Source organism: Impatiens glandulifera, chromosome 2, assembly GCF_907164915.1.
Source record: "Impatiens glandulifera chromosome 2, dImpGla2.1, whole genome shotgun sequence".
Classification (NCBI taxonomy): Eukaryota; Viridiplantae; Streptophyta; class Magnoliopsida; order Ericales; family Balsaminaceae; genus Impatiens; species Impatiens glandulifera.
In genome coordinates, this window is record NC_061863.1 from 13,368,274 (window position 1) to 13,381,976 (window position 13,703).

The 13,703-nt window shown below is 31.3% G+C and overlaps 1 protein-coding gene across 1 annotated transcript; it reads right to left on the reverse strand.

Moving 5' to 3' along the window:
- Positions 1 to 1,147: 1,147 nt before the first annotated feature.
- Positions 1,148 to 13,217, reverse strand: LOC124924371 (MADS-box transcription factor 23-like). The gene is made up of 7 exons (XM_047464417.1): positions 13,036 to 13,217; positions 6,190 to 6,268; positions 3,015 to 3,076; positions 1,879 to 1,978; positions 1,750 to 1,791; positions 1,477 to 1,560; positions 1,148 to 1,375 (listed from the first exon to the last, which is right to left on the reverse strand). Exons 1-7 carry the CDS (start codon positions 13,215 to 13,217, stop codon positions 1,148 to 1,150), a joined length of 777 nt encoding a protein of 258 aa, XP_047320373.1.
- Positions 13,218 to 13,703: the final 486 nt, after the last annotated feature.

Genomic DNA, 13,703 nt, shown 5'->3' on the forward strand with positions numbered 1-13,703 from the left:
TTACATTATATATGTTCAATTAAATAAATAACTTATTAAAATATAAAAATATACCAAGTTTTAAAATTTAAAATATAATTTATTGTGGTAAGATTTTAATTTTACTTATTATTTAACTAATTGCAATGATATATTGATATAATTAATTAATATTTTTTATAAATGAATCATATATATTAAAAATGAATAAAAATTGTTTAAGCATAAAAAAAATAACATTAGAAAATTAAATTAAAAATATTTAAAACATAAAAATAAAAATGATACAAACACGTTTTCCAACAAGTTATGAAACTCGTAGATTGTCAAGAAGAACGATTAACTTCTGAACCGAATTTATCGATTTTCCGGAACTAATATCGAATATTTTAAGTTTATCAAGTTCATCCCAACATATACCAAATTTGATTTTTAATTTAATAATATTTTCACAAACATGTTATAATAATTAATTAATAAATATATAATATAATTCGATTAATTTGTTTAGTATAAAAAAATAAAATTGATAAGGCGTATACAAACCGATTTCTTCTGATTAGTATTTAAACTCACTACTAATTTGATTTCAGACAATCAATACCAACCAATTTGATATTTACCATTTTTAATGTGCATTGTAATTGAAATCGAATTCATAATTTTAATATGTTCAGAATCACTCTTGTTGATTACTAATATTGGTTTTGTTTATATGTTTATTTTTTGTAATTGAAATTGAAATCGAATTCAAAATTTTAAACTTTTTCAGAATCACTTTTATTGATTACTTATAATATTGGTTTTGTTTATATGTGTTTCATCAAAATAATTTGATTTGAACAAAGCAAACCAGAATAAAGAGATATGAAAATGTAACATATATATTCTACTATAATCTCTCTTCCTCTTCTTCAACTTCTTGCAATAAATTCTTCTACAAAAATAAATTTGCTAAGAGTTAAAAGACGATGCCCCGATCCAAAAGAAAGAAAATAAGTCGAGAATAAAGATTTTGACATTCTTCAATTTGTTACGTAAAACATTGAATGAACATAGGTCACTAGCTTGATGTTTATTTTTAATATTTACCATGTTCATATTAGTTAACATTGCATGACTTGTATGAAAATAGTTCGATATACATATATAAGTCTTATTTTGGATGTTAAATAAAGTCTTTTGGTTGAGGCCCTGCCCAATTAGTAATCGTGATTTCTGGGGAGCGGTTAGATTTCTTTTCTGGAAGTAACCTTAAATTTGTAGTCGATGATGTCGCATCAAAGTGTTGTGGTTGGGGCTGACAAAGCTGAAGATTGGTGGGCGTGGTTGAGTGCTCATCAAGAAGCATAAAATTTCGGTTTGCTCCATCATTTTCATCCCTTGTACCATAAATCTAAAAATAAGTTGCTAAAGGGTTAGAGATCTAGGAGTAAATGTTTCATTCATTTAATTATTTTGGGACTTTAGAGATGAACAAACAATAATGAATAGTACCTTCTGATAGAGTTCCATATTCTCTTGATGAATAAGGTTTTCCTTCTTTTGGAGTTGCAAATTTTCTTCATGCATGAGCTCTCCCTGCATGCAACAACACATATAATCTTTTTCTTGGTGAAATTTTAAAGAATTTTTTTTTTTGTATATGTTAAAGCTACACTTAATGCAAAAATGGCATACAAAAACAAAAAGCACGCAAAGGGTTCAATTAATATTATTGCACATGTTGATCAAATATTTGAACCAAATGCAAATGATTTATGTATGAACCTTTCTTCTTAGTGCTTGAATTTCATCCATAAACAATTGGTCCTACACAAATATTATTAAGCATGTTAGATTGTGTAAATAATTTAACATAACAATTGAAAGATTTTAAGCTGATAGAATCTTACTTACCTTTTTCATGCGAATGCCTTGAAGACTTACTTCAAGATGGTTTTCTAGATCTTGTAACTCTCTTACACTAAGCCCATAAAGCTCTTCACCCATTATTTGTCTACAACAAACATTTCAACTTTAGTCATGTTTAATTCCCCAACCTTCCCCAAACAGTTCAACTAAAGAAAAACTGAAAAATAAAAAAAACTAGTTTATACAAGAATGAATCATGTATACAAGTTTATTACATGAATATTTTGAGCTAATAATAAGAATACAAAGATGCACCCTTTGCATGAACAAAAGACATTTTCCTCGGTTAAAAGAAGTAATAATTAGTCATTCAACTTTCATTAACATTGACAAATGATATCATATATCACTATGGAGACAATAACAAATCATTTATGTTTTGTTTTTAAATAGTTTATATATAACAAAAATGATGATAGTTTTAACTATGCATACATGACATGGGATAAAATAAAAAATAAAAAATATAAAAATAAGAACAAAAATATAAAAATATCTCCCAAATAGAGATGGTAAATCTTTGAGAAGGGCAATTAGATTTTCTACCGATTTCACCGACTTTTAATAACGAAACTCGAAAAATGTCGTAATAATAGCATTTTCAATAATAAATATCAGACAACTACGATTAGTGAATATTTGAACATTTTTTTTTCTAATTTGATTTTCATAACTCTTTATATGAGATACATGCTGCCAAAACAAAATGAATTGATACAAAAAAAATACAAAATTGGTAACTACAAGTATTTGATAATTGGCAGAATAGGTCAAGAAAAAGAAACAAAACAGCATTTGTCAACAATGAGGATCATATTATAAATAGTCAAAACAATTTGAATGTGACTTATTTATGAATTGTGATTATAATTTTTGTATAAATCAGTTATGAATTAAATGTTATGTCAAATGTAAATTTTATTTTGAACAAGTTGACAAAAACCTATAACAAATATGCCATAAATATTTGTTTATATATGATCTGTAACAAGTAAATATTGAGCTCAATTATAAAAGGAGTTTTTTTAGTAAATTTGAGATTTTGTGTACATATATAATTTGCAACCTCTAAAGACTTTTTTCTTTAATTTTTTTCTTATCATCTTGAGAAGGATATTTACCTGTGTCTATGTTGCAAAACCTGAAGTTCCTGCCTTAGCATTGTAACCTCCCTTTGCCATAACTATAATATTCAATTAGTCATTAATGAATTTTAGTATTTGAAGGTGGAATAATGATACAAATACATGTAAAGACAATGCAGCCCTTTTCACAAAAATAAAAAAATTGAATGTATTCTCAAATACCAAATTTTAAACAAATTGTTGTAGTTGTGTGAAGAAAATTTGAGAACTCCAATATTAGTTTTGACAAGTTTTATTTTAACATAACTGTAGTAATTATAAGCTCAAAATGGATATTTCATGCTCAACTAGTTTTTATTAAAAAAGACTCGAATTTAAAATTATGTTTAGTTTTAATTATCAAAATTTTAGTATCAGGACAGACAAAAGGTCAATTTTCTTATTTTGACGTGAAATTTGTTTTTTTTATTAAAAATATATTTAAATTATAAAAAGAAAAAACAAGAATTTCTATCAAATCGCGACTAGATCCTTTCCCCACCCCACATAATACCACTCCACTTCTAGTAAAGAAGGCGATGCCGAATTCTTCCCTCCAAGTCAATTGGACAATTTATTTGATAAATCAATCATGATCAAATTTTAAAATATAATAAAAAATTTACTTATCTAGATTGTTGTTGTTGTTAGAATTTTAGATTGAAGATCAGGAATGGACATGTCTTGTCTTGGAGCATGAACAAGCCTTGAAAGCCACAAATGAAAGATAAGGAAAGAGGAAGAGAAAATGGTGAATTTAGAGGAAGAGGAAGGCAAATACATGATAAATTCACCATTGAGTATTACAATTGTCTCAAACTAGCACAATTTACTTTTGAATGTCCAAGTAGAGGAGTTGAAGATAAAACCTATAGAGAATTACCAACTTTGAAATCTAACTTGTTGAGTGTAGGACAATTGCAATATAGAGGATTATTTGTTCTTCTTCAAGATGGTATATGTAAGATTTATCATCAAGTGAATTGTATGATCATGGAGGTGCCAATGTCTATAGATAGTACATTCATTTTCCAAATTCAAAAAGTGAAGGAAACAGAGATTGTTACTCAGAATTTGAAAGAAAAAGAGATCTGTTTTTCTACTACAGAAATCCATACTCAACTGTGGCACCACAGGTATGAGCATTTGAATTAGAAGGACTCAAAACTCTTCAACAACTATGTAACTGCAGAGAAACTAAATTACTAGAGTTGGTGCATAGTGACATCTGTAGGCCAATCAATCCTACATCACATGGAAATAAAAGGTACATTATTACTTTTATTGATGATTTAAATAGAAAAACCTGGATGTACTTTAATAGAGGCCTTTTGTGTTTTCAGAAATTACAAGATGCTAGTTGAGAAAGAGACTGATTTAAGTCTGAAGTATCTCAGAACTGGTTTACATGGAGAATTCATGTCAAATGAGTTCACAGAATTTTGTGAGAAACAGGGAATAATAAATAGACAACTCACCTCGAGCTATACTCCATAACAAAATGGCATCGCTGAATGTAAGAATCAAACCATTATGAATATGGTGAGAAGCATTTTATCAAGTAGAAAATTTCCAAAGCCTTTTTTGGCCTAAAGCTGTAAATTGGGCTGTTTATGCTATGAAGAGAAGCCCAATTCTTGTTGCGAAGAACATGACTCCAAAAGAAGCTTGGAGTGGCTTTAAGCCTACTGTAGATCAATTTAGAGTGTCTGGTTGTGTGGCTTTTGTTTATATTCTTGATTCCAAATGAACAAAGTTGGATAACAAGAACTTGAAATGTTTTCTAATGAGTGATGAGTCTAATGCTTATAAATTGTATAATCCAATCACACAGAAGGTGATTATCAGTAGAGATGTTAAAATTGAGGAAGGGGAAAGTTGAGACTTGAACACAAGTCAAGTTGAAGATTGTATTAAGATTCTGGATTGGAATGAAAGTGATGTCACTTAGATTCCAAGTTGTGAAGAGAACCAAAGTACTTAGTACTATCAGAAGGAAACAACAATGCTCTTGCTATTGTGATAGATGCTCATGAAGAAGAACACTAGCTAGGATGAAGGATTATTGGGCGAGAGATGAAATTGATGAAGAACAACAAGAAGATATAGAGCATGATGCTCTATTTGCAAACAATGATCCTATTGGAAAGTTTATCTGTTAGATGTGAAATCAGCATTTCTATATGGAAACTTAAGTAAATAAGTGTTCATTTGATCAATCCTGAGACTATATACAAAAAGGAGAAGATAATAAAATATATAGATTGAAGAAAGCTCTTTATGGACTAAAATAGGCTCCTGGAGCTTGGTACAGTCAAATAAAACTTATTTTAGCAAGGAAGGTTTTGGGAAGTGTAAGCATGAACATACACTGTTTACTAAAACTGGAAAATAAGGTATGTTTCTAATAGGGTCTGGAGTTGTATCATTGTCTTCCAAAAAGCAACTTATGATCTCTTTATCATCCATAGAAACAGAGTTTATTACTGTGGGTGTGTTTGTTAAGGGATTTGGTTAAGAAAGATACTTGAATAAGAGGAAAGTATAAAGCCCTCTTTCCCTTCTGGCAAATTTGAATAAGAGATCATCCTTCCAGACTTCATTTTTCTTACCTTTACATAGTTGAATTTTTGCTGACAGATGAGATGATTTAGAAGAACAGGGGCAGCAGTAACAGGTGCATCAGAGGTAAAATTGTCCTGATTGAAGCATTTGTTTCATTGTTTGAATAAGATGATGATGGAGTAGTTAATAGGATTGAGAATCATATTCTATCCACATGGAACCAAAATGTTGAAAAGGAAATTAATAACAAAAATCTCATAAAGATGGGAAGGTTAATAAATCCAATTTTAACCAGTTCTTAAAGTTGGATTCTCGTTAAAAACATTTTGATTTAAATAAAGAGTCAAGTTGATAATGTTTATTTGTTATTTGAGAAAAAAAAAAGGAAAGAAAAACCTCCTTGACCCGTTTTGTGAGTGCAAACAAATCAAAATTTTAATGTTAAGCCGTCCACGAAATTGCAATAATGTCTAATTGTCTATATGATATCAGGTCTCTTATAGGGGATCTCGTTTTTAATAAATGTTGTGATCTTATTTATCGGAGTTGTTCATTAAAAGGTAATAATAATGTTAAAGAAATGCAATGGTTAATATAAATAATTAACCTTAACCTCAGAAGTTGGATTTGTCATTTGCTTGTCTTCCTCCTTCACTTGAATGTACCTTTCAATTATTGCATTCATGCTGGTAATTACACCACACCAGCAATGTAAAATTCAATTAGTATATTGGTAAGTGCAGAAAGATAAAATGTAAAAAGTGAATGAATGAAATTTTATGTTATCAAAAAGGGCTCCAAACCGGGCCGTTGCAAAATACCCACAAAATCATGCCCAATATTTTTGACAAATGAATAAGGTCCAATATATAAGGAACGCTTTATAAACATAAAATATTTGTCATATATATCAAAGTCTTGCATCTCTAACTTTCTCAATAAATAAAAGTTTTGAAGAATGTAATAAGTCATTTTTTTTTATTGTTGGCCCATTCATGGACTCTTTTAGTATGCATAGGAATTTGTGAGGTATATTTTTCTACTACTCAGATTTTAGTTGGTATTATATTTTTGTTCGGCGTGACATTATATTTATTCGGATCGAGATAGTCATTTTGATTAATTCGAATAATTCTTTCATCCGTTGGTGAGTCATTTGCTATGCATACCTTTTGATTGTATTAGTTATGTTTTCTCGAGTCCGTGTTGATTTATGTTGTCGAATTTAAAATTACTTATTTATATTTTATTAATGAGTCCATCATCATCCACTTTAACAATCCTGAGAAACCCTAGAAAGAGAGAAAAAAGCTATAGAGATTTTAAAGAAAGTGCGATCGGCACAACACGGCACGATCGACATGGCGGCACGATAGGCACATCCATAACACGATCGACATAGGCGACACGATATTGTCTTGAGTCGGAAGTCATAACTTGGCGCCGAAATCAGCATTGATCAAAGGAAGTGCAATCGGCACAGGCAGAATGACACGATCGACACGGACGACACAATAGGCACAGGCAGTACGGCCCGATCTGCACAGACAACATTTTCCTTTTTATACATATGGCTGATGCTGTGTTGTCTTATCCAAACGAGCAACTTACTGATGGAAAAAATCAATATTTTCTAGCGTCGTTCTGTTGTGCAGTTGACTTTGCCTGTTGTTTTTGGTTTCTTTTGGCTACTTTTTGGAGATATGTTGGTTGTCGTCTGTAGTACAGTTTTCTCCTCAATCAGGCTAGTCTAGGTTGGGTGACTTTTGTTGGCTCATTTGTTGTCATCTATTGCTACAGATTACTGTTATTGATTTCTGTTGCAGGTCTGAATTGTTGCTGGTTGCTAAGGCATTTGGCTGTCTGATGCGCAAGCTGAACCACGATAAGCCTCAGCACGACCAACCTCCTTAACCGACCTAAAAACTTAAGGAAAATTAAATGGAGTCTAGAGAAATTAGCTGAAAGGGCTACCACTTCTTCTAGTTGTCCGACCGGTCACAACGCTGCTGATGCAGATGACGCTACCTTCAATCCAACTGTTGTATCGACTAGTCACATGGATTGTCTATCAACCGGTCACGCCCGTCTCCCGACTCATCTCCTAATCGGCCATGACGCCCCTCCCCTAACCGGTCATGTAGCCTCCTCCCCAACCGGCTTGACTGTTGTCAACCAAACCAGCAACACTACTCCTTCGATAGGCCATGTCGCTACCACCCTGACCAGTCACGATGCAATTTTTCTAGCCGGACTCACCTCAACCACCACGGCATGTCACGACATCCCCACCCCGACCGCTCAAATCTCCGACAAGTAGTGGACCATAGGATGAAAAGAAATCGCAAATCTGGCAGGCATCCAGAATCAAATTCTCAAGTCCCTCGCCCAGTTCCAAAAGCATGAACTTGTCATGACCAATGAAAGGAGTGAGCAAATCATTTGCCAATACAAAATCTGATTCGAGCAAGATTAAAACTCATTCGACAAAGCCGAGTACGAGGAAATTGTTTCGTGGTCAGTTTGTGTCATGAGGGAGTTCTACAAGTCCCTTAAAACCTATGCCTACACTACACTACACAAACGCAAACTAAACATTGCAAACCAACAAGGTTTGGGGGTAAAAACGGGATAGCTAATGGAGACAAGCTTAATGTGGATCCTAGCATAAAAATTAAAAAGCTCGAACACCCGCTCCAAATTGAAGAGGAATGCGACAACGATTGGAATCGATTTGTCGTTGGTCACTTCATGGGCACCACAAGGCCCCATTCCGAGCAATCAAGACCGCCCTTTTCTGACAATAGAGGGAAAATGGACTAAAATGTCAAAGTCAATGACTTTGGTTATTTCTTCCTCACTTTTGGCACGGAGCCCAAAGCCTAAAGCCCAAACCATTGTCGACTCAGATTTCACCTTCATGTTCAACTTATGTTTCAAGCTCGCCAAATGGAATGAAAAAATGGACATAAATAGCAAATCGCCACAATCCGAACAAGTGTGGGTGAGAGTGAGAAACATCCCACCGCACCTTTGTAATGCCAAAGCACTTTCCTACCTCACCGGACTCATTGGAAAGTCATTTAAGCTCGATCCCAACTTTGACTTGTTTGAACGGGTCACGTTTTCCCGCATTTGCATTAAGATTGACTCAACGAGTATAAAATCGAAAAAATTTGAGCTAAGATGTCAGAATGGAAACATGGCCACCATTGAGGTCATGTACAAACAACTGGAAAAAGAGGATGGGGAAATAAAAAGAAGCTTTGTGGCCACCTCCGAACAAGAGAATGTCAAGGTGGTCAAAAAATCATATAACGAAATCCTCAAAGCAAATGAAAGACACAACGAACACGTGAACGGAAACCAAACTGATTCCAATTCCACAGAGCCTGAAACCGAGGCCATTTTCCCACTAATTAGGTTCGAAAAGGCCGACGTCGACGTGGATGATAGCGAAAGCCAAAGCATCTCGAAAATTATGAGCTCCGAATCCAAAGAAAGTCGCAACGTTGTCAAAAAAACCACCTTAAGGGAAACAACTAATACACTCAACTCCAAACTCAAGCCCAAAAGGAAAAAAGTGACAAGAGAAATTAGCGAAGATGAAGAAGCCAAAACTCTATCCGGAAATAAATCCCCAAAAGACCTAAGGGTGACAAGAAAGAATGAAAGAAAGAACAAGGGCAAAGACAAAAGAGACGAGTCCGAGGAAATCAACCCCTATCGTCTTGTTTTAGTTGATTGATTGCTAATTTCATTCTTTATTCACTTTTGTACTTTGATTTAATGTTCGTGTGCGTTTCAGCTCTTGTACTTCTTTTACCTTTTTTCGGGTCTTTTTAATTAATGGCATAAGTCATTTCTAAAAAAAAAAGTCATTAAATTTGATATTTCATCTTATTGTCCTCTTATAGGTGTCCTCTATAATTTGTATGAGTTTTTTTTATTATTTTCATGGTATATGTATATGGTTAATTAACATTTGAGCGAACTTTTTCGACATTGCTTACCAGCTTTCAAAAAAATGATGAATTTTAATATCGCTCAGAATATTTGGTAAATATTTTTTTTACACCATTGATTGATTTTTTTGGTTTATTCTAATTCATTATTTATAATTATTGAACTCAAATAAGTTTGTCTTTTAAGACATTTTGAATAAATTATGTGATGGTAGGATTTTCTTGATTTTTTTTTACAAATTTATTATATTATTTAATATTTAAATTTTCATTTATTTGTTTTGAACGTTTATATGTTATTACATATTATTTATAAATTAGTTTTTTAAATATAACTTTTTGTTTTAATGAAGAATTAATTTCTTATCCAAAAAAATAGTTAAATATTTGTAAGCCTATAAATTACTTCAAATTTTAAGAATTTATTAAAATGAATTAGAAATATATTATACAAAACATAAACCAATAGTTCACATTTAGTTTAAATAACTAATAATTTTTTATGATTTGTAAATATAAATTCTATTTATTTTAATAATTTATAAATTCATAAAGATAAGATTGTAAATTTAAAATCGTTAAGGTTTAACCTATTTAATAGTTTAATTTCTCTGAAAAAAAATGGTTAAAAAAGTTTTAAAAAAATCTTTTTCTTTTTCTTTTCCTTTTCCTGAGATTATTCTAGTATTATAGTGTCTTGTTCTCTTTTTGTGGGTCAGTCATTGTTTATACTTTTTCATGAGTTGATAATCTTTTATCAATTCCATTTTGTTTGAATCTTAGGAGTAAAAGAGTTAAAATCATTGTATTTGGAGCTATTTTTTTCTATTAAAAGTAAGTTAAATTTATCTTTCACATATAAGTATCTTACATGTATCATTCTCATTGTTTTGTAGGTATTTTTTACTATTTTTTTTAATCACATGTGTATATGGTAAGTTTTTCTATTTCGTATTATTTTTCCGACGTTGCATATCAACTTTAGACAAATATAACTTTTATTGTCGCTCTGAATATATAGTATAGGTTTTTTTTATTGTTTAATTGGTTCGTTCGATTTATTTTTATTTTATCACTCTTTTTTTATCGAACTTAAATGAAATCGCCTTTAAAATTACTCTAAAAGCATTGTATGATACTTATTTTTCATTGAAATTTTAATGTTTATAAATTTATCATACAACTAGATGTTATTTTGTATAATTTATAAATTAACTTTTTATTTATAGTTTTTATTAAATTAAATGAAAAATGATTTCTTATAAAAAGTATATACATATAGAGATATAAAAATTGATTAAAAGACAATAAGAATGCATAACACAATAATAGTTAGTATATATACTAAATAAAACAATAATCAATAAAATAAGACTCATAAAAAAATGTATCATCAACAAAAAATGTATAAGGTTTCCATAGACACTAAACCTACATCAAGCTCTATCAATTCATATTCATGCTGTCAATAAATGATTTGTTGATCTTTAATTATGTGTAGAAATTATTCATATTTCATTTACCTATCTTTCATAAATGTCTTTGATTCTCTTATTTGTTTGTCATTGTTTAATTATATGAGTTTTCAATACCCAAGTCCAGCACATAGGCCTAAAAAGTGAACAAAGTTTACATGGCTGTAAGTTTATCATCCAAAGTTGTCCTCAATTATAATCTTTTCACATGTTATCATTTTCATATGTGTACTCAAGAGTAGATTATGAACATGCTAGTCATGTAAATTTGAATATTGTTCAAACTGGTTTTTACTTATCATAGTAGTTATTAATCTTTTATTGTATTTTCATGAAGTTACTAATATTTGAAAGACCGAAATCCATTAGATTATTTATGACACCATTGAAGGATGTTATGGATTGCGACTACTAGAGAGGCGGGATTGAAAAAACAATGAGTCATCATTCCATAGTATTATGGTGACTCATCTGGCTTGAACAAAGTTGTAGAACATTTGTCGCATGCCTACTATATTCGTTTGTAGCGCAATCATCATGACATTGTCTTACACGAGTTAAAGGATTTAATTGTTATGAAAAGGAATTTTGCACTAAAAACACAAATGCCTCATTTTTTGGGGCTAAAATGCATCCAAAGTGGATAACATAGATGAAACCAAATGTTTTCTTTTTGGTCATATGATAGTTCTTGGTAATCCTCCTCAATCCTCAACAAATTAAAGGCCATCTAGTCCACATGTCCCTCATAATGTGAAACTTAAATCCAAATCATGGGCCGAAAATAGTTTGACATTATATTCTATTTCGATCACTGTTAAAAATCAGAACGCTTTTAACTAGGTATTTGCGAGTGAGAAATCATCTAATTGTCTCTCTTGGTTTCACACAAAACCCTAAGATTATCTTGGATGCATTTAGTGAAATTTGATATAACTGTCTCTTCCATTTCGAGATAAACTACAAGGACATGATTTTCTCATACCCTACCTCCAACACAGGAGGGTTTAAGGATAATGATGTTTGTCTTGAAAAGATAAGAAGCATTCCTTTGTTCACCAAGTATTTATCACTTTTATTTCTATTAAAAAATAATATAAAATTGAGACAAACTCATGAAATCTACTGATAATGTCAAAGTATGTTGTACATTCATTTGTCAATATCATTTAATCCAAATGATCTAGATTTCCTATCGTTCTTCAAGTCCCATCTCATCTTATTGAGTGGAGAAAGACAGTCCATTGACCACCAATATAATGAATTTTTCAGTTTCCTTGGTTGTGTTTATGTCTTCTAACAAGGTTCGCACATCAAACAATCCACGCAATGGGCCCCCCATCAGCCTTGAACAACGTTTAGGCAAATCCTAAAGAATTGGCTATCACAAAATTTTTGAGGTAGGGGAGATCTCTACTCAAGTGATGATGTCTAGTGATGAACATCAAGCTTCATAAGTGAACCCTAAAGAAGAATGCAATAGAGGGAAGACTAATATAACCATAGTGGTTGGACCAAGTTGATGCATGTGGTTATACTTATGAAACATTTTTGTCCTTTGCTACCGCTCCAACCTAATCCCAACATGTTAATGGTCCTCAACCATCATACCAAACAATGTTTGATTTTTGCTCATGATCAAACTTGTGAATGTCTATTTCCACTAGAGGTCGTTCCTTTGCAGCTCACTCCCCCTAGTGTGCCTGAACTGAAGCCTAAAGTTAAAGTTAGGGAAAATATTTGCTTAAATCCTTAATTAATATTTTTTTTTTATAGCTTAACTGTCATTTTACTAAATTAACTTACTAAAATATTATCTGGACTTTAATATCTTTTTTCTTTTCAGGGGAAACTCATAACTCAGTGGTAAATTACATAAATTATGTGTCTTCACTTCAAATCATTTTTTAAAAACTCTCTTTTTTCTTTTCTAAAAAAGATATTGAAGTCAAAGACTAACAACAGAAAAAGTTGAAATCAATGCTGAGATAATGAGAAAGAGAGGATCAAAACCTGGTGCTGGAAAAATCATAAACCTTCCCAGAGCTAGAGAAGATCATGACTCCTACATCTGCATCACATAGTATCGAGAGCTCCTTCGCCTTCTTCAGCAACCCGTTTCTCCTTTTCGAGAATGTTACTTGTCTACTCGTCGTATTGTCAATCCTCTTTATCGCGATTTTCCCTTTCCGCATGATTTAGTAGAGAACTTAACAGTTCTACACATATAATGAAACATATACATATGTTATATATTTTCTTGAAAATGGCTAAGAACACCTCGCACTTATGACCTAATGGTCATTAACATTGTGCTCTACTTCTAGTTTGTTATAAATTTTTTTGAAAATTCATGATAGACATGTAAGTCATGTTTTTCAATGGAAAAACAAACCAAATATAAACTAAGTTATAACATAAGTTATATATCAGACACACACGTCGCTAAATCAAAAATACAATATCAACCAACATCACATAAAGAATAAACAAATATCCAAATACAACAAGCTTAAGAAAATATCAAAAAAACATGAATGAAAAGCTCCACTACTAATCAAAAACATTAAGGTTTGAATCTAGATGCCCTGTTATGCAATAGTATATTCAAAGTAGAGATCTAGAGAAAGATATCAATGGAAAACAAATGAAGTGCAGATTAAAGAAATTAATGGAGTTCA

Excerpts from the sequence above, each read along its gene's own strand:
- LOC124924371 (XM_047464417.1), bottom strand. The coding sequence starts at position 13,217 with ATGCGGAAAGGGAAAATCGCGATAAAGAGGATTGACAATACGACGAGT. Across the intron at positions 1,979-3,014 it reads GTTTTGCAACATAGACACAG|ACAAATAATGGGTGAAGAGC; the intron begins GTAAATATCCTT and ends TGTTTGTTGTAG. Across the intron at positions 1,561-1,749 it reads TTCAAGCACTAAGAAGAAAG|GGAGAGCTCATGCATGAAGA; the intron begins GTTCATACATAA and ends TGTTGCATGCAG.